Source organism: Semicossyphus pulcher, unplaced genomic scaffold (assembly GCF_022749685.1).
Source record: "Semicossyphus pulcher isolate SPU_LCO1_2020_fin unplaced genomic scaffold, fSemPul1.0.p SCAF_1, whole genome shotgun sequence".
In the NCBI taxonomy this organism is placed as follows: Eukaryota; Metazoa; Chordata; class Actinopteri; order Labriformes; family Labridae; genus Semicossyphus; species Semicossyphus pulcher.
Genome location: NW_027211603.1, coordinates 877035 through 898766, shown reverse-complemented (window position 1 = coordinate 898766; position 21732 = coordinate 877035). Strand labels below are relative to the sequence as shown.

Here is a 21732-nt window from a genome sequence, read left to right as displayed (position 1 = left end):
TCCGCCTCTTTGCCTGCCTCTGGATTAGCCGTCTCTGGCATTTCCAATATGGCGACCCCCAGCGGCGGCGCAATTCGGGCTTCCAAACACTTCTTCAGAAACCAATGCAGAGCTGCCAAGCGTCACGCTTTGAGTGTGACAGTCACGCAATTTGACCCATTCTCACACCACACGCCACACTTGACATTTCTCACGCTTATATTTCCCCATTCAATACTCTATATTTATTTTTTTCATGATAATAAACTTTGGTTCTCGCGGCATGCCGTAGTTCGAGTAACTCTGATTGACTGACCGAGATAACCAATCCCAGACCAATCCACCAGTCCTTTGTGCCTAAATCTAACCAACCACGGAAGGCACCACGCAATATAAACCAATCAGAAGCAACGTAAGGCGGGTCTTGGCGTCTCTAACGATCTTTCACACACAACAGCGCCGACATTTAAAACCCACTCGACGTTCTCCTGCTTGCTAGAAGACGGACGGTAGGTAACTACCCAATTTTGATCACACAAAATTATTGAAAATGGGTTCACTTTTTAAATATTTTTACTAGTTTGATGTCGACGTAGGACAAATGTTGCTCTTAGTTTTTATCTGTATTATTATTAGACCCCCCTAAAGGAACCCACAGAGTCCCTGGAATCCACTTTGGCTGTGTCCGAAATCACCCCCTACTCAAACAAAACCAAAACCCGAAACAGTTTGGCTCTTGAGGGAACTCTATCGTCCATCATGACTGAAGATGGCGAGCCTTGAGCCACAGTGTTTCAAGTGGGAGCCCCCTGCCTCTGTCATCAAGGCATCAAAATCTGCCACAAACGCCTACAACATGAGACATGTCCCCAGCTAGATGATGGACAGTTGGTTGAAATGAAATATTGCAAATAAATGTATTTTGTCAAAATTCTTGTTACAATTTTTTATTCTAATTTCTGGTTAATTAAGACTAGCATTAGGAGGCCACAGTGCAGGGAGAGCAGCTGGCATGGAGGTGAGGACATCAGTCTTAAGGTATAAATCGACGTTAAAACAGGCCAACATTTTTTCATAACACATAACACTAAAGTCTCACTCTTGTGATTTTCTGAAACTTGGCAGCCCTGCCAATGGGTGACGTCACTGAGACTACGTCCATTATTTATACAGTCTATGTCCTCAATATGGCGGCTCCGGAACTACTTCCGGTTCGGGCGAGGAGCGAGGAGCGAGGAGCTATCAAATAAGAGACTTGGGAAGCAGCCTACGTCCATTATTCATACAGTCTATGTCCTCAATATGGCGGCTCCGGAACTACTTCCGGTTCGGGCGAGGAGCGAGGAGCGAGGAGCTATCAAATAAGAGACTTGGGAAGCAGCCTATATTTCCGTGGCACAAACATTCTCAAAACACACTTCCAACTCACATACAGTCCGCACAAATACATTAATTATTATACATTATTTCAAAGTACCATTCTTGTGTGTTTTTCATGCTTATACATGACACTAACCTGTTTAAAAGGTATAATGAGCAGACAGGGCAACGTAAGGCTGTTGCTGCATTGATCCTCGTAGCAGAATAGCGAGAGGGTCAACAAGAGTGCAAAGCGGGATCCTGGTCGGCTGTCCAACGTCCTGCTGCCACCTTCTGACGCTGCTGGGTATTGCACAAGGTTAACAAGTCCACAAAAACTAGATAAGTGTGTTTTAACACAGAGAATAATTCATCAGCAATAGCTGAAATACACGTGATCATCACAATCAGGTACATACTTCACAAACAAAATGTGACCACATCTTTTTTGTGCGTCACATAGTGGCCACACCACAGGTGTGATGCCCCAGCTGAGATCACACTCACACTCAGGATCATGTGAGCTTAACGACCCATCAACACCAGAGGTGTACTTGGTTCAGCTAACTCACAGCTAACGTTAAAGACGTCTTGAAGAACTTCAACCAAGTCCAGTTGCCTTTTGGATTAAACTTAGAAGTGTATATTTATACTTGTTGCGCTATAATGTTACTGGGAATAGTAGATTCGAGGGGTAACGTAGATTTGGAGGGTAAATTGGTGGGATGATTCCAGTTTGTGGGGACAGAGGAATTAAGAAAATAGAAGACTACGTAGGTCTGGCAGTTGGACACAAATGGACTGAACCTCTTCCTGCTGTACAAGAGTGCTGTGAGTGTGCGCCATGTTGATATCCAATGGTCAGCCATTTATCGCATTTGGGGTCTCCCCCTTACAAAAAAGTGCATTCCAGCAGACTGTCCTCTGTCCTCATCGTCCTCCTACTTGTGTCCATTTCTCCAGGGAAGCCCAGGAAGACCTCATGGATACCTCCTCATAAAGGAGTGGCTGCTTGTCCACCTTGTCTTTTTGTCCGTGGCATAGCAGGACTTTAAACGGGCGACATGCACCACCTTCCTGTCCGCTCCACTGTCCCACATCACAACGTCACAGTTAACAGGACCCACTCGAGCCACAACACGGTAAGTGCTGAGCCACTTGGGAGCAAGTTTTGCTGTGAATGTCTTTCTGCTCTAGATAATTGATGTAACTGGAGCCATCATTTCCTGAAATGCCTGATCTCAGTGAATTTTATTCAAGAATACAAGTAACATTAATTAATTAATTAATTAATTAAAGGTAACAAAAACTAAAACTGCTATGTACAGGCCTATAGATAAAGATTTAAGTATATATACACTACCAGTCAAAAGTTTGGACACATTTTCTCATACAAGTGAATGGGAAAGTGTGTCCAAACTTTTGACTGGTAGTGTACATTATTTAAAAACACAACAATAACACAGGACAGGAGACGATGGACAAAAGTGCAATGAGAGTGCAAAAGCTGCTGACATACACATGATTATGAATAGGGAGCTATATTCACAAGACACAGCACTAGAGGTCGATGGTTTGGTAGCAGTGGTAACGTTACTTTTAAAAGTAACTTGTTACGTTACTGCGTTACCTCCTGAGAAAAGTAGAGCGTTAGATCAATTTTGCCTTACCAAAAATTAAAACCCTTTTGCAACTTGTTACACAGGTCGGTCATTGCATAGCCTCATTTACGGCCCATAATCTGTAATTCTGCAGCCTGATAACAGGAATGACAGACACAATGTTACCTTTACAGCTCTTTATTATGCTAACTGTGAGGGAATTTGTGTAGCTTGACAAACCAGAAACGGAAGAAGACTCAGGAGATTGAAGAGTTTATATAGCTTGGCCAAGGAGAAGTGACAGACACAATGCACTGTGAGCAAAATGTTGGTCCTCCAGAATGTTCAGATCTTAAATTTCTCACTTGCAGAGGTCAATTTTCCATACGATTTTGAGGTATTTGGAATGGCTTTTATGACATTTAAAAAAATTGTTCATAAAATGTTGCCGTAAAGACCATCTAACTGCTGTCTTCAAACTACTCTTTTGATGCATTGTTGTCCATGTATCCATGTTTTATTTGTTTACCTCAAGTATTCTCAAAACACATACTCACATACATACACACTACACACTGACAATCTCTATTTTAAATTTTAATTTGATACTAGTTGTATTATTGTTGTCAATATACAGTATATATATTATTCGTTTGCCATCATATGTTGTTATATTATTTCCCTGTGCTAATTTTGTGTTCTTTATAAAATTGTGAAATTTCTAACATTATTTCAGTGGAGACTTTAAATAAGCCCATTGGGTTTTCTGTCAATCCCTTCACTGTATATTGTTACATGTTATCTTTGTCTTTTTGTGTATTGTAAATTGTGCAAAAATAAAATTCAACGATGTATACGATGTACCTGTTAATGATGTTCATGATGAATCAGCTACATTTCTCTCCACAGTTTAAGTGTTCAGTGTTCCTCGGATGTTTTTCAGGTCCAACGTCTATCAGTCAGATATGAGGTGTGTTGTGGTCGACGTTGGAGAGAGGACAGGTCAGTCTATTTACTACTTAAGCATCAACATTTTGTAGTGTGACTTAAGCTGTAATGGTATGAATATAGATGCACATATACATAATGATGCTTAATGCTTTGGCTACATGCCTGGTTTACATTAGCCTATATGAGTTTCTGCAGGTGTACTAATACAGCAAGAGGTATTTTGGAGAACTGCAAACGGTATTGAAATAAAAAAGGTAATTAAAAAAGGTACAGTCATGTTTAATTCCTATAATAATTGTACTTTTGTAATTAATTTGTAATTTTCTTATTTTCAGTGCAATTGTTAACTGTTGTAGACCGTCAACTGTCACAGCAAACACGATAACATCAAGTTTGTTATGTTGTTAAATCAGCCAAAGGCAGTTTTGATATTTAATGACAATCAACAAAATGGATTCTTGGTTTGAATCGTTGAAGTGATACAGCTAAAAAATACAGGCAAAAACAACCCTTGCTTAATTTTCTCCCAACAAAAACAGCGCAGAGGCTGGGAAGGGTTTAAATTAGATCAACAGCTGCATGAAGCCTCGGACCTCATGAAGTGTTTTTCAGTATAGACGTTTTTGGTCTTCAAATACACTTTTTTTCTACCATAACTTTCCTGTGCTGGTCAGGGGTCACTGAGCTGGAGAAATGATTGAAAACGTTTGACAACCACTGCACTGACTAATGGTACCTCATACAAGCCCACTTCAGAAAAATCCATACTGTAACTTTGTCATGGTTTTAGTTATACACCTGCAATATTCATTCTGTTTGTCTGCAATATTCTGTTTACTAATTCTCTCATTTCAGACCCGGTCACTCTCATCTCTCAGCTCCCCTCACCCTTAGTTCACTCACCCCGCCTCCTCTCCAGCTCCACCTCCTAACCACTCCTACCTCATCTAGACAAGTCCCTTCACCTGTAGTCTCACCTCACCTGCTCCTCATTCCCTAATCACTCCCCACACTATTTAACATGTGCTTCCCCACTCACCCTCTGCCAGATTGTCATAGTGTCTCGTACCTATACCTTCCAGCGTTTTTGTATCCTGCCTTATTATCCGTTTTTGATCCTGATATCGACCCTGCCTGTTTCCCGACTCTGCCTCAGTCTGATCCCTCTAACTTGGTTTGCCTGCCTGGATATTTTGTCCTTGTAACCTGTTTACTGTTTCAGTAAAGAAACTGTTTTTTTGTGAACTCTGGTCTCTGAGTCGTGCATTTGGGTTTGTCTTTGGTTTTGACGTGTGACAAACTTGGAGCAATTTCGTGTTAAAAATATGGTTTTGGCTTTATTACACATGATCCTTTTTTTAAAACATGCGTAGCTCTCAACATAATGTGTGTTTTTCAATGAAAATAAAAGGGATTGCACATCTCTTGCTCTAGTGGAAGCTAATGTGATCTGCAAGCAGTCCACAATGAGAGGAGAGGTTGACAAATCAACGTTTCCCAGACTACATGAGGATCATCTGCAGCTCAATGACCCGTCCAACGTCGTCTGCAGCCTGCAGACACACTCAAACAGCACTCATGTCATCGCCATCATCCCCCTCAATGCCTGCGGCACTCAGATCGAGGTAACGGGGTCATTTGTTCCTTTTTTAGTTGTTGCTTTTTCCTTCTTAACAGTGTGAGGACTGAATGCATATCCTCTTACTCTGCAGGAAGATGACGAGTACCTAAAGTTTAAGAATGAAATCAGCACAGTTGACAACAGCAGAAACCTGATCACCAGGAAACACCTGCTGGAAGTTAAGTTCTACTGTCAGTACCCCAAACGGGGGAACGTGACTCAGGCCTTCACAGCACACAGAAATATTACCACAGTGTGGGAGAAAGGCTTTGGAAAGTTCACGTACCAGTTTGAGTTCTTTCCTAACGCCCAGTTCCAGACCATGATGGATCCGAGCTCTTACCCTCTGGAGTACGGCTTAGGGAGCAGGATCTACATGCAGATCGAGGCCACGTCTTCAGTCAGCAACACCGAGCTGTTTGTGGAGTCCTGCAGAGCTTCACCATATGACAACCCCAACTACCGGCCAACCTACCCCATCATTGATAATGGGTAGGCATGAGTACGCCCCCTAAGCTCTGTAAGCTCTGATTCCAGTTAGGGAGTGTTTTTTTGTTTGTTTTTTTCTGTTTATCTTCTGCTTTTATCGACACTCTCAAAACAATAACTCCTCTGCCCATGAACTTTTTTATTTGCTCTGACAGGTGCAACGTGGACTCAACTGTTAGAATCCATTCTCCTGCCCATAGCAGACAGTTCAGGTTCAGCATGGAGGCCTTCAAGTTCATTGGCTTACACGACCAGGTGAAGAATGCACTTTGTGGTTAGACTGGAGAAACTCAAGTAACTCAAATTGGGTTTTTTTTAATCTAACGGAATTTATAAAATGATGTCTAAGTTGTTTGTACAGTGCATGGGGACACTGAAATATCAATGCTTTCAGTCCATAGACTTTATAAAAAGATGGCCGACATGACAGCTCCCTAAAGTGAAGCTAAACCCTCTCTGTCGCCCCCTGCTGACTGGCTGCAGTATAGCTCATAAAGCCCGCCTCCTCCATGTTAACAGATGGGACATGAGTCAAACTATAAAATCAAAATACACGTCAAAAACATTTTTCTCAAACATGGTTTCTGTCATTATAGTTAGTTCTTATCATGCTGATTTATGTCACAGTGTTCATTTTTCTGACAAGTTTACTTTGAATTAGTTATTTGATGCTATAAAAGGGGGCGTGGCCTCATGATTGACAGGAGATATAACTAACAGTAACACTAACACTACAGTCACTGAACTGTTCTGCTGTTAACTACACATGAGGGATATTTGTTGTTTTGTTGATCGGGTAAAGGTGTGTTCTGGTTAGAGGTAGGGGCGGTATGTCAATACCGCGGCTCCACCAGCCCGTCTCTACTGTGCAGACTCTGGCTCCAAATGTGCCAGATGACAGCGCCCACTGCGGGGTTATTTTGGCTTCACTTTTGTACAACGAGAGCAGATAGAGAGACACATTGTCTATCTTTATATACAGTCATTGCTCCAAATGTACAAGATGGAAGTACCTACCCCAGGGGATATTTTGCCCTCATTGTTGTACAGTGAGACGCCTTGTCAATCTTTGTATGCAGTCATTGTTTCAGTCCAGAAACAAAGTCCAGTAGTACATGGGGTAGCTGTGAAAAATGAAGATTACACCCACAAATATGTCGGAAAATGGGATGTTTATTTTATTTCATCTGGCAAATTTCTGACATATTTTCATAGATTAGAAAAAGTAACTTAGAGAAGTTATCCTGCGAACTTATTGTGCTGCAAAACATTTATTTCCATGACTTACAAATGGATGACCACAGTTTTCTTGTTGTATCTTGCCTCTCAGGGATCCTGCTGAAAACAGTTAATTTCCTGACATAACGAGCACATGTCCTGTTGTATTCAGGTGTACATCAGCTGCTCAGTCCTGATGTGTCAAGCAGGAGACCCCAACACCAGGTGCTCGCAGGGATGCCTCAACCCCACACTGTCCAATAATCCCCGCAATTACAAGCCTAAGAGAGCGGCTGTCACCCAGAGTACGGCGCACTTCATTTCCCAGGGTCCCCTGCACCTGAAGAGATCAGTGAGATCAGCATTAGACGGGACAGAAAGCCCAGGTAGGAAAACAGGAAGTGCTTTCTTCACAGCACACCTGCCTTGTTTGACTCCCAGTTTGGACATGATCAGATTCAAGTTGTGCTTCTCCTTTCTCCAGGGATCAACCTGAATCTCAACCTGGTTTTCATCGCTGGATGTCTTCTTGCAGCTGTTGGCATGATCAGCGGAGTGGCCGTGTACAAAGCCAAAATATCAGGGGTGAAATACCAGCCTCTGCCCACACTTGAAACTTAAGGCAGCAGTGTGGGCAGAGAAACAATTCCATATTAATTACACTGGAATATAAGCAGTTATTTAGATTATGTCTGCTGAGGGATTTGGGTGTTCATGTATCTAATTATGTGCAAATTAAAATAGATTTGTCCACAGGTGTGTAACCTGAAGGAGGAGAGATGTGTACCTTTGGAAATGGGAAACCAGGAAATAAGTTTTATATCAATGAACTCTGATCATCTATCACTGCAGCTGCTGGGTGATTGTTCAGTGTTGTTTCTTGTCGTTGTGGGATCTGATTAAGCTTCACATCTGCTTCTAACTATGTCATGTTACAGTTTAAGACAAGTCACTTGATTGCTGACTTTTGTCTTTTGTAATCACAATAGTTTAAATAAAAATCTTTTTGAAGGCCATAATTTCATGCAAAAAAATTCTTTATTGCTTCACCTTAGACAGCTACACAATACAAAACAATAATATAGTCTGTTGAAACATGATGGGTTTGGACTAAAACAAAAAGGGAGAGGACCCAAGGTGCAGACCAAACAAAAGTTGAATTAACAAAAGACAAAAGGGCAACAAACAAAAGCTTACTGGGAAACAGTCCAGGTAGAAATCCAACAAAAATATCCAACTGAAAGGTAAAACCAAAAATCCAACAGAAACATAGGGAGTCACAAGAAAGTCCAGGTACAGGTTCGGGTAACAGGATCACTGACAAAGATTCGGGATAAAGATGAAGACGAACCGACACTGACACAAGGGAGCACAAAGACTTAATAAACCTGGGAGGTGAAGCTAATTAGACACAGGTGAGACAATCAAGGGCAGGTGAAAACAATCTGAAAGGCGGGAAACAGAACAACGGAGGGAAGTAAAACAAGGCATGACATACAAGGGGCAAGAACTACAAAATAAAACAGGAAACACTAGGAACCAAACTCAGGACTGACAGGACTACAAAGTAAAACAGGAAATTCTCTACATGAAATGCACAACTAAACCAGACTAAACCAAGACAGGAACACAATATACAAACTAAACAATAAGAACTCATGACAACAAGAGACAAAGTGACCGAGGAAAAAAGGACATGATATCAAAACACCAAAATATAAATCAACAACATAACTAAACTAGAATGACTCATAGTCTTGTTAGAACAATAAAATGTTGTACTCACAGGCTCATGTGATGTTACCTGAAGCAAAGGGACAAAGGAGGAAAACAGTCGAGGCTGAAGTTGGATTTCAGGCTGGACTTTAAAACTGTCCACCATGGTGGTCTGCCTGGAGGATGCCCAGATCCAAGCTTCAGGGAACATCTGCAGTTACTCCTCACAGGGTCCAGGAGCTTTCTTATGACGTGAGCATCTATAAAAACTCCAAATTCCATACTATACTAGCAGTACATACTGATTTGACTAAAATGTAGTTAGTGCCTAATTTATACAAACTAATTTTTATCTAAATACACACTAACGTCGAGGTGCAAGTTGTGGAAGTTTCGGACTCGTGCTCCAGCCAAAGTAACAGATCGAATGTCCACATATTTCTTCCCTTTAAAATATCACATCCTATTATTAAACACGTTTTCAGAAATCACAATGTCCAATAATCCGTCCAAAACTGTTTGCTTCAATCCACACCTGCCAGCAATCACCTGAAGCCCTATACAGAACAAGGCTCCAATTAGTGTTCAGTTACCAAATTCCAAATAAATACAAAATGATCCCCACAAACGATCTAAGTAACAGAAGTTCTCATGGCAGGAGAAATGAAAGACAGAAAAAAATCACATTTTGGCTCCAACATGTAGCCTACTATATAAAGTATGCAGTATGCAAACAAAAGCAAAATGTGCAGTATGCCAAAAATAACGCCACAACGCCAGTTAAAATAGCGGACAGCAGCATTCAAGCATCTCATTCACCATGAACTTTCATTCATCTTGGGACAATTTACACATGCACACACATCTCTGTGACGTAAGGGAGACACACATGCAGAAGGGATAGTGAGTGTGTGCCACATTCTCCCTTGACAGTTGAGGTTCATAAGTGACAATAAAGAAAGCACAAAAGAAAAGGACAGGACTTAATTAAAAGATCTGTGGTTAACATAACTGTTACACTTCAGGCCCCAGTGGGAAGCTCCCCCGGTGATCTTCTGACAAGTATGAACTGCAACAGAGGGCCTTTTTTATTTTTTTTATTTTTTTACAATATGTGATATATTACTATAAATAGGCTATATGAAAGAGAGATTTGTTTCATTAGTTCTGTGACAAGAAGGCTTTCTGTGGGCCGCCAACAGAAAACCCACATGGGGGCAAATAATGCTGTAAAAATGGGTAAAAACTTCCCTGGTTAAACCACATTTTTTTCACAGTACACCCGCATAGGCATGTTTGCTGTTTTAGGAAATTAAAGTCCATTTTTTGGGAGGGGTCATTATTCTTTAAGCTTCCTTAGACAGTTAATTTTAGAGCAATAAGGATGACAATTGGTCCACTACCTTAAATGCCCCTTTACTGCCCCCCTCTGGAGACTTATCTTAATGCCTTCTATGAACTGATCAAACTGAAGGAGTCTGTGGTCCTGGTTTTGTTTGGATTTGAAAAAATACAAAAACTGTCTGTTCAGAACTGTGCCTTTTTGGAATGTTCAACACATGAGAAAAAAAATTAAATAAAGCAAAACATTTTATGAAGAACTTCCTTCACTGATACACTTCACACAATTATATTTAGTTTCTGTGATACATCATGTTTCATCAGATAGAAGTTAATATAACCTTACTATCTGGATCCCTTTTGTCAATTTCAAATCTCAATAAAGTTTAAAAATAAATAAATATATATATTTTTTTAATTTAAAAAAAAAAAAGCCATTTTATATGACGTCATGACAGTCCAACCATATTAGAATTACATTCTAAGAACTTTCCCAATGACGTCATCGTCAACGTCAAGACATCAAAGCCAGCCTTTGAAGTGAAATGTTATAAACTGAAGTGGTGTACAGGTCCGTTTTTCTCAGTGCGTCACAACAGCAGAAGTTATTTTAGTTCCAGCCTGTCAGAAGACATACATTTGTTTATTTGTTTAAAGGGATCCCCTTAGCTCTCACGGCAGCAACTAGTCTGCATCGTTTCAAAAACACGAACTCAACTAAAAAAAAACAATGCAGAGCCAAAACACACAAGAGGAGATGGAACTCCACATTCCAGGCATTCCAACCGAGACACTTCGTCCGATTGTCATCAGGTTTCTGGACAAGCTGACGGTGGAACAGGGGGTCGATCTGGAGAGTGGATCCCACGGAACAAAGGTAAAAGAGATAGTTTCCGAAATGGTTGTGGATATTATTAGCATATTATCCAAATACATTCATGAGATGGTGCAGAAGAGGAACTCACTGCAGAGTCGGCCGAAAACTGCAAAAGGCTCTTGTGGATCCAGCAAATCCCAGAAGAGCGTCACGGAGGACCAAGTCCGCGAGTGTGTGGGTGACTCTATTCCATTGACTCTCGCGGAGGTGTTGGGTGTTCGAGAGGACATCCGCTGCCGGAGCACGGAGGAGGTGACAGAGCTCGTGGTCACAGAAGTGACGGAGAGGGTGAATTCCGAGCGGGGCGGCGTGTCCAAGGCTTTCACCCGAAGACTGAAGAAAATTGCAAAATGCGTTATGTATATTCTGGAAAATATAAAAAAGAATATGTCATTCCTGCCTGAGTCAAGTGACGAAGATGAATCTCAGACATCAGAGGAACCAGAGACACAGCAGCAGCAGGAGGAGGAGAAGGAGGAGGAGCTGGATGTAACCAGGGGGTCATATCAGACCCCCGTAACGCCACTGGTGGAGGATGAATCACCAAGGACTCTTCCCATGAAAAGCTTGAAAGCCACAGCTTTTAAAAGAATCAAGTCAATCCTGGAGGCCCAAACAAATGATATCGCTGTCTTTGATGGTGATAATGAGGTTTCAAAGGAAGAGTTAGGCCTGCTTGTGTCCAGCTCTGACAAAGACACAGACCAGGCAGCTTCTGACATTGTGGAAGTTATTATGGCCAACGCTGAACTGGAGTCTGAAGACCCACCTCACTGGAGATGTGAGTCAGTGATCTCATCTGAACCAACATCCTGCTGGACAAAGGTGTTGAGAAGAATAGAGGCCTTTTTCATCCAAAAGTTTGCCAAGAAGTCAATCCTCAACGTCGTGGCAAAGCTTCAGAGAGTGTTCCAAGACATCTTACCAAAGAAAGACAAAACATCGATGAAGCTGCTAATCGACGGCGTGGACTGCCTGGTGGAGGACATGATCCCACCAGAAGAAGAACAGGACGGGAGAGCGGGCACAGATGTGATGTGTCTGTTCAGGAGAATGGCCAGAGACATCACTAACGGTCTGCATGAATTCACACAGAAGATGCTGGGTGAATTCATATTCAATAATCTGAACCCACAGAAGAAACAAAAGGTGCACATCATGGGTTTTATTCGCACCGAATTCGACAGGCTTATGAAGCTGATGTGGAACTGGCTCAACCAGCAGGCGGGGAAGTATGAGAGGAGTACACACCCGTCTACTGGTGCTCTGAGGCTGATTGAGGGAGTTGTGAAAAGTCTCTCAGGACGTAAAGCTTCTTGGTTACAGGAAGAAACGCAGACGACACCCCTGTTAACCGCAGCACCAGCTTCTGTCACTGATGAGCCAGCTGTCATTGACAAAGCAAAGGAGACAGCACAGCCAGCAACAGGTGAGACGGAAGGACTAAAATGGGACAAACTGACCTGTGAGGTTATGGTGTCAGGGCTGGCATATCAGATTCTTAAAAAACTTAAGCTTTACCAGCCCAATGACATCTTCAAAGAACACCTCCGAATAATGACAGAGCTGCTCATGGCAGAGATGGAAGGCTCCAAGATCGAGGTCAGTCTTAGTATTGACACCATTAATAAGACTTCGAAGGCAGTGTACAAGGAGCTGTGTAAAGATCTAGGTGCAGAGGAGATCTGGAGGAGCATGCTGCTGCAGCAACAGACGGTCATGCAGCACATAGTGGGAACCTTAAAGAGACATCTGGAGGCTCCAAAGAAGAAAACCGGCATCAAAGGGTTCTTCCGATCCGTCTTTAAGACCGTGGCCAAGCCGTTCACTGCCATGTTCCAACGTAGCTAGTCATCATGGGATTTTTCTTTGGGTAGGTGGGACATGATGCAGGACTTAAGGCCCCACAGGGCGTCAGTGTTTAACTCGCAGCAAGGAGGTGAAGGTTCACATCAGAGCCTTGACCCCATTGCTGTGAGGAGGCTCCCTGTGTAGGCATGGGTTTACTCCGAGCGCTTCGGTTTCTTCCCACAGTTAAAATAATTTAGCAAAAAAAAGTTAAATTAAAAAATCTGAAAAAATCTAATCAAAATGAAGTCCTGTATCATGTCCAGCTTCTTCTCTGTGCTACCAGCCACACTTGGTTTCTTCCCACACTTAAAATAATTTGCCTAAAAAATGTGAAAAAATAAAAATAAAATTTGAAAACTTAAATTTCTCATACAATATCTTTGTTTGCATTAAAAACTGTAGAGTTGTCAGTGATCTACAATGTGTATTTAAATAAAACACTAGAAACGGTTCTAGAACTTAGATGTGAACATGTTGTTGGCTGTGTCAGCAGCAGCATTAAATATATTTTGGTTTTTGCCTCTGTGTCTGACAAACGATCACACTTGGGGGGGGGAACTCTCCTCATATTTTACAGCGGACACATTCAATCTTGTCAGAGGCCTTTTGACAACCGAAATGGGCTTTGAAACATTAGTAAAGTTATAAAAGTGTAAAAAAATGTCAATAGAAGAAATCAAAACCAAAAAAGAAGCAACGGGTCAAACTGAATATTCAAATGATTTAAAGCAATATCATTGTGATTTTATCTTTAAAAAAAAACTGCTCAGATTCTCAGTTTATGGTGTCAACATTGTTTCATTATAGATACAGTACATCATTAGTTTATTACTAAATCATATAGCCTGTCAATTGTTATGTCTGTTGTTAAGCAAAAAGCATATTTCATTGATTCTCGTGGCTGGGAAATGAAAACATAATCAAGTGCAGATAATATTACTCCCCATGGCAATGGTAAATAAAGAGTAGAGCCTCAATGTGCAGCTTACATTTTTAAAAACACACTTTTAAACAACATTTTGTCAAATTCAGCTGCATCAAAGTTAAACTTGCTTATATATTTGGGGTTTTTTGGCCATTTTTACTGTAACTATAAGTGTGCTGTATTGTTTATTTGTATTTTTAATGTGCAGGTTAAGTTAGTAATAAAAGTGGAATATTGTCTTTAATATTTTTAACAATAAAATGTGATAAAAATTTCAAAATAGACACTAATGTAATTTCTTTCATGTCAGTTGCCCTACTCAAAAAAATAACTGAAATCACAACTTGAAACTTGAGTGTTAAATATGCGTTAGTGTTAAGGTATAACAGTACTGGTTTAAATATCCTACAACTAATTTAAAATTGTATTCATACCATGAACCCCCTAAAGTGTCCCCATCCTCATCATTTGTTTGTCCTAATTACTTTAAATACATTCTGGCACATTTAAGTCCCTGAAAAACTCACCTGCTCTCGGCTACAGTAGCTCTAGTGCAGTTTCTGTGTCCGCCAGCAGGTGGCAGTAGTCGCTCTGTAGAGACAGCGTGTGGTGCTGTAATCCATACGAGAGCAAGTTAAACAGATTTAAACGGTTGTGATATATTTTATCCCAGAGTGTAAAAGGCTGCATTTAATGTTGTTTTGCTTTGATTTCAGGTATGACGGTTTAAAGCAACACCAAACACATACATACATCTATAGACATAAATAAGTGTGTTTAGTTTTTATTGATATTTCGTGACAATTTTTATGTTTAGCAGGCTAAATTAAGCGGACTTTTCTGGACAACCACACCACCCTAACTTTTAACATTTGAATAAAAAGAGCTGAGAGCTACAAATCTACAGGGGCAATATATTATTTTAAATACATTACATTTTTTATATTTCTATTCTGGCTCTTTCTTCATTATGTAAGTCATAACAAAGAGTACGGTATAGACCTGCTCTAAAGTGTCTTGAGATAACTTGGGTTATGATTCGGCGTTATACAAATAAAATTTGATTGATTGCTTGATTGATAGTAACAGTCTTCTACACACAAAATATTTCAACAGAGTAATGGAAACTTAATAAACATGTATGTAATGTTGGTTCACACTTTCTGAAAACGCAGCAAAAGAAACAGTGAATACAGTCTTTGACTCCATCAACGAAAATCAACTAATGAAAAACATTTTTTAACTCTTTTACTGAGCCCCAAAATTGGTCTTTGATTGTAAAATCAGTGAAGGTAAAAAGAAGTCAGAGTCAGGGTGTATCTGTAGCTCAGCTGTTCGCGCACTTACCTGACACTAACCCTTCTGGAGGTTTCTGGGGACATTTCATGTATTTTTATTATAATTCAGAGAAATATTGTATTTTACTACAATTTAATACATGTCAAGTCATTTGCATAATAACTAGCCTTCTTTTGATATTTTAAGTACAATTTTTCACACAGGAGGAGCATATTTGCTCTTGACTGTTTTACTTGGTAATGACTCGGAGTAGTTGTTCCTCCACTGCAAAACAAAGTACTTTATCACTTGATGCAAAAACAATATTAAAATTCAATAATGCAATATATCAGTCCTGTCCATTGATTTGCAATATTGCCCGCAAGCTTTATTAAAACTAGAAGAAACAACAAACTAAACCTCTGACTAGAGACAAATGTAAAACCCTCACATGTATATCCTACATCACCAAACTCCAGTGGTGTGGATTTTATTTTTGGGGTCTTTTCATAGCTTATGTTTCCTGAATGGTTAATGCGTGTATTGATTTCATGTTTTAAATGGATATATATTGTTTTCTATTGAAATTGCATTACACATACAGTTTTCAGATGTCTCCGTCTGTCTCCTTGCAGATCACTTGTAGTGCTGGAACAGAGTGATGGAGCTGAAGGTGTGGCTGGAGGGTGTGGTCAGAGTGGTGTGTGGCCTGTCACTGAACACTTCCTGCCAGGATGTCGTTATAGCTCTTGCACAATCAGTTGGTAAGTGGCTCAGTTTTTCTTTCGACACAGGCTTGTTCACATATTCTAATGAGCTTTATCAGATAGGAATCTGTAGAGGGTTTGGTTTGGAGGAATACCGACTTTCCCTAAAGGTAGTCTAGATCAAAGATTAGAAATAACTCAATGACACGTCTGTTAGAATAAAGACAAAGGTCGGAGTTACAGTCCTATGTTTTATTCTGGAAAAGTTTTACTGGTTTCCATATCACACACTCAGATCACACTTATACAGGGATGAGACATCTGTAGAAGTCCAGATGTGTATATAGGCTGTGCCCACTCACTCAGGTAGCAGAGGCGCAGGTACAGGACGGTCAAAGGTAGACGGGAATTTCCAAAAAGGTTTTGAACTTACCAAAAGATGGATTTTCTTGTTTCTGACTATGAAATATATTTCAGTCAGACAACTCACTTTGTTATAGTTTGAAATGTTTGTTGCAGCAGCAGAACACAGCTTGTGTTTGGCGTCCAGGCTCCGACCTCATCACTCCTCGCCGATTTATTTTACATGCTGAAATTGAGGAGTGATGAGATAACATCTTGAACCCCCCATTCGGACGTGCAGGTGGATGCTGGGGTGGTGGTGGGGCTGAAAGTAAGAGCGCAGTAATGGTGCAGGGCAGCGATGGCAATGACAGAGCAGAGGGAGAGACGGGAAATCTTAAGCAGCTAAAATAGACCGCTAATTGGGAGGAAGTGTTTGTCAGGTGATGTGGAAGTGACGATATCAATTATTAAATCAGTGCAGCTCGAGTTGTCTGCCTGAACTAGCTCGCAGGTGTCGCCCCATAAATGACCGTCTGTGAGATTTGCTGAGCACACGTCCAAAGGCATATACCCTGATATAAATGATCCTACAGTCTTTTCTCTTGTGCCACCCCAGGTAAAAAAACAGTCCGTTTGGCATTTTAGCTTCTGCATGAGATACATTGGGCCTCTAACTTACTGTATTGTAAGTGACGTAGTAAAAAGAACGGGAAAGTCCTGTTTAGCGAAGTAGTAGTAGCCATTGATGGGAAAAACAACACAGGATGTTCATCTTTCAGACCTGGGTTGCAGTCCTGTTTCATGTTGTGGTCTGACCTTCCCTTCCTGCTTGTATTTTCTGCAGCTTCTGGCTCAGCTGGGGCAGCAGGCTGCAGAGGTCCAGTTAATTCTGCGGAGGACGGGTCCCAGCCTCAGTGATGGCAGGGACACACCCACCAGAGAGGCTCATCCTCTGCCCAGACCATCAGAACCAGAGCCCCTTAAAGGCCGCACAAAGCCACACAAAGCTCTCACCTTCAATTTGGGTCCGTCAACAAGTCCCAGGAGGATGAAATCAAACAGGGCCTGGTCTCCATCGCCTCGAGCCTCCCCGGAACCAAGAGCTTCCCTGGTGTCTCTCCTTGATCCCTTTAACACTGTCAATGCTCTTCCTTCTTCCTCCTCTAAAGAAGAGGTGTTTAGGCAGATTCTGCAGCAACAGAAGAGGCTAGAAGACCTGGAGATTCAGCTTCAAGCTCCGGAGAGGGAGACGGATGTTTGGGAGCGGGACAGATCGTCTGCTGGTCTGAATCCGGTCCCAGCCGGGGAACTGGAGGAGCTGGAGCAGCGGCTGACGCAGAACCAGACAGAGCTGATGAACAGAGAACACTGGGAGAGACAGTTACAGGATGAGATAAACACAGAACGAGGTATGTCTTCACATCTGGTCAGTACGGAGGCCCTGAAGGTCAAAACAGCACAACAGTGGATGAGATGGAGGAGCTGGAGAGGATCGAGCTGTTAGCCAATGCTAAATTGTGTGTGTGTGTGTGTGTGTGTGTGTGTGTGTGTGTGTGTGTGTGTGTGTGTGTGTGTGTGTGTGTGTGTGTGTGTCTGTGTGCGCCTGTCTGTCTGTCTGTCTGTCTATGTGTGTGTGTGTGTGTGTGTGTGTGTGTGTGTGTGTGTGCGCCTGTCTGTCTGTCTGTCTGTCTGACTGTGTGTGTGTGTGTGTGTGTGTGTGTGTGTGTGTCTGTGTGCGCCTGTCTGTCTGTCTGTCTGTCTATGTGTGTGTGTGTGTGTGTGTGTGCGTGTGCCTGTCTGTCTGTCTGTCTGTCTGTCTGACTGTGTGTGTGTGTGTGTGTGTGTGTGTGTGTGTCAGTCACTGCCAGATTATCTCTTCAAATTATAGAGTGGATAAAAATAATGTTGATGCTATTCACAAAAATGAATATATCTTAATTGAACCTGTGACATGAGATCAGATTTGTAAATTATTGATCATTAAACTTTCACATTTATTAAAAGTGTTTGTTTTATTTTTGAAAACGGTTCGTGTGTATTTACTGTTTCAGTTCAGCTCATGATGCAGTTTATTTGCGCTCCATTAGAGGGCGTCAAAGCGCTTAACTAGTTAACGTGCTTACTGGCTAACATAATGAAGGAAGTGCTTAGATGCTAGCATTAGCGATAGTCTAAAGGTAGCTAATGGGTTATAAAATATGTCGTGCTTTGATATGTCGACAGATTTCCCTCCTTCACCATCAATGGTCTCATCGGTTGCTCATCTATGGAGAAGTGATTAAATGATAACAATTAGCAGGTGCCCTTTATTTTTACCATTTACAACCTGGAATACAGCAGTACGACTTCATGCAGTCCCTCCAGGATTTCACAGCTTTTTCTGTGATTGTTGCAGCTTAAAACGCCTCGCTGCTTTTTTTTTAATTTAGGGTGCTAGCTGTGATGTTCTGAGGGTTTTTTTCTGTGTAACACATCACACATCCACTGTGAGCGGCCGGGACAAACACTCAATGAAGCCGCCTATCGGCTGAGCGAGCTGTTTGTCTTCTGACAATTGTTGTTTTCATAATCATTTGGTTTTATAACAATTGAATTTATAAATAAGGGGACATAAGCACATGTCACTTACATTATATACATTATCAATTTTCCAGAAGTTTAAATATGTTAGGCCTTATTATTTCTAGAATAACTTCATTTTCATTATGTTTGACAGAAAACTTGAAATAGAAATATCAAACATATTTATTACTTTAATTACTTAGTTTACCAAAGAAGGACTCTAACCTAGAGTGAAGTAAAACACAATAGAAATAAAACCTGACTAACTAAACGAGACTAACTGAACCGAACAACAAGTGAAACAGCACCCCTGCACCTAGTGTCACTGACAAAGAAGTCCTTACATGAGTGTGTAATACTTAAACTAAACTAACCCCTGGCCCAGTCCAGGTACGAACACGTGCCTCAGAACAACACACACGCTATAAACTATAAACATATAAAGATATCAATATTTCAATATGTAGATCGGTTTGTGCAAAAGATAATGAGTCCAGTTTAGCTGCTTGTAGCAGCTTTAAACATCCTCTATAATATGGACCATATTTTGTACTTATATTATTATAAGAAGTACATTTTATAACAATGAAGAGAAAATTTGGTCCACCTCTTAAAATGTCCCCAAGCTGCCCCCTTCAGGAGACAGACTGCCCTTCTGCCCGTCATTATGCCTTCTCTGAACTGGCAGCGGGCTTGTTGTGTGTGATGTGGCTGTTTTTCAAGAAACACTTGAGAATGATTAACTCGAAGCAAAATTAAACATTTTATTCCTGAAAGAACTTGTGTTGTAATAAAAATCCCTCGAAACATTCTTTAAGTATATGTTCTGCAAAATTATATTTAGTTTTTGTGATGCATCGTGTTTCAACAGGTGGCAGTTAATGTTATTATCTTATTGTCTGGGTCCCTTTTGTCAATTTCAAAACTTAAAACGTTTATTTATATCCAAGAATTACATTCCAAAAACTTCTGAACCTTTGACAAATAAAATTATAAATAAGAGTTACAAGAATAAGCTCAGTTTTTCTAGGTGCGTCACAGAAGCAGAATCACAACAGACACCTGAACCTACGAAGGCAAAGTTGAATGAGTTCCAGCCTGTCAGAAAACATTTAGTTCATTTTAAAGACGCAAACTCAGCTAAAAGAAACAAAGCGGAGCCCAACAAACAAAAGATGGAACTTAGCATTTCAGTCATCCCAACAGAGACCCTTAGTCCCACATCCACATGTTTCTGGACAAGCTGGCGGCAGCACAGCGGGACAGTTTGGAAAACGGGTCTCACGACAAAAAACATAAAAGAGATTGTTTCCGAGATGTGCGTGGATCTTATCCAAATACATTTATAAGGCATTGGAGAAGAGGGACTTGCAGCAAAGTCAGCCAAAATCATTCAGAAGCTCCTAGATTCAACAAGTCACAGAAAACCAAGTCCACAAGTTTCTGGGTGTCACTGACTCATGCAGAGGTGTTCGAAAGGACATCTGCTGCCGGAGCACGGAGGAGGTGACGGGGCTCATGGTCAAAGAAGTGAAGGAGAGGGTGAACTCCCAGCAAGGCAGCACAGGAAGCAAACCGCTCGCCTCTAAGTCTTTCGCCGGAATTACATCATGTGTTTCTAAGCTACCGTTACAACTCCCAAAAAGAATACTCACAAAAGAGGTCCAACCTACCAAACGGGTCAATGTCCTCGCCCGCAGCTTTGATCACAGCATCTAAGTGAAAAAGAAAACAGTTTAAATGTAAGACAGGAAACGGATATTGGTTGATAGATAGACAGACAGGTACTTTATTGATCCTGAGGGAAATTCATTTGGCAAACTTTAGCAACCACGAGACTGACACCAAAGCATTCAGGACAGAACAGATGATTTCAGCAAAACTGTAGTTATTCCTAATATGCTGTTGCGAAAGGATTAAAGCCCCAAAACATCTTTCGACACTTTTGACAGTTATTTTTCAGGCATAGGCACCTGCACTAGCCATTGACTGCTGCAAAAATAGCACATTCTGTGGACATGTCTCTTTGCTGCTGTTCAACACTGGAAATTTCCCCATTGTGGGATCAATAAGGGTTTTCTTATTCGATTCCTTATCCTACAAAATGCAGCTAAAACACAAAAAGAAATTTACCGAAAGTTGCCACAGCTCCTAACTGACACAACCGCTGCATGCGAGCTGCTGACACACTTCAGGTAGAAGCCGGACGATGCTAGTTTGTATAGAGTCGCTCTCATTGGTTATGTGACGTGGCTACGTGAAAGCTAACGCTGATTGGTTGTTTGATTTAGACCGGACAAGTTTTTTAACAAACTCGATACAAAGGGGCAGGCGCTCACAGTCACAGATCACAAGTCAACATCATTTCAATTTGATATTATTAGGGAAATGCAACGATCAAAATGTGTTATTTTAACCAAATTCTTATGAGATAATGTTGCCTGCTGTAGCTTTAAGTGCTGCTGGGTGGCAATTGTTGAATGACCCATGGGTGACCAATACATTTTTTCTTACACATAGTTTATCTATATATCAAACGTTGATTATTAATATGAAAAGTAACTAAAAGCTGTAAGATAAATGTAGTGGGGTAAAAAGTTTAATACACAGTCTATCTCTGAGATGTAGTTGAGTACTTTAGAAGTAGCCTATAAAAGGAGCAGAAAGTAAAGTACCTCATATTAATGCATAAGTACAGCACTCGGGTAAATGTACTTGGTTACTTTTAACCACTGAGTTTACTAATGGTAGCTAGTATATCTGCTCCAGCTGCAGGTAAACAAACTGAATCCACAACTGTATCAATGTACTGTATCAACTGTAGCCTCCAAATCTGACAAGACAAAAGTACTTAAATGTCCCCAAAATAAAAGCTTACTATTTGCCAGGGGCAGTAGCGTATCTCTGAAGGA

The 21732-nt window shown here is 41.0% G+C and overlaps 2 protein-coding genes across 2 annotated transcripts; both read left to right on the top strand.

Annotated features, from left to right (window-relative positions):
• The first annotated feature begins 3788 nt into the window (after positions 1-3788).
• Positions 3789-6279, top strand: LOC138588777 (CUB and zona pellucida-like domain-containing protein 1). Its single transcript, XM_069659032.1, has 5 exons — positions 3789-3799; positions 3883-3941; positions 5325-5515; positions 5603-6003; positions 6156-6279. The coding sequence occupies exons 1-5, from the start codon at positions 3789-3791 to the stop codon at positions 6277-6279; spliced, it is 786 nt and encodes a 261-aa protein (XP_069515133.1).
• Positions 6280-15867: 9588 nt separating this feature from the next.
• On the top strand, positions 15868-17762 carry LOC138588740 (ras association domain-containing protein 8-like). Its single transcript, XM_069658990.1, has 2 exons — positions 15868-15897; positions 17103-17762. The coding sequence occupies exons 1-2, from the start codon at positions 15868-15870 to the stop codon at positions 17760-17762; spliced, it is 690 nt and encodes a 229-aa protein (XP_069515091.1).
• Positions 17763-21732: the final 3970 nt, after the last annotated feature.

Bases quoted from the DNA above. Each gene is read 5' to 3' on its own strand.
- LOC138588740 (XM_069658990.1), top strand. From the start codon at position 15,868: ATGGAGCTGAAGGTGTGGCTGGAGGGTGTG. The intron at 15,898-17,102 runs GTCAGAGTGGTG...TATTTTCTGCAG, and splicing joins AGGTGTGGCTGGAGGGTGTG to CTTCTGGCTCAGCTGGGGCA.
- LOC138588777 (XM_069659032.1), top strand. The intron at 3,942-5,324 runs GTCAGTCTATTT...CTCTTGCTCTAG, and splicing joins CGACGTTGGAGAGAGGACAG to TGGAAGCTAATGTGATCTGC. The intron at 5,516-5,602 runs GTAACGGGGTCA...CTTACTCTGCAG, and splicing joins CCTGCGGCACTCAGATCGAG to GAAGATGACGAGTACCTAAA.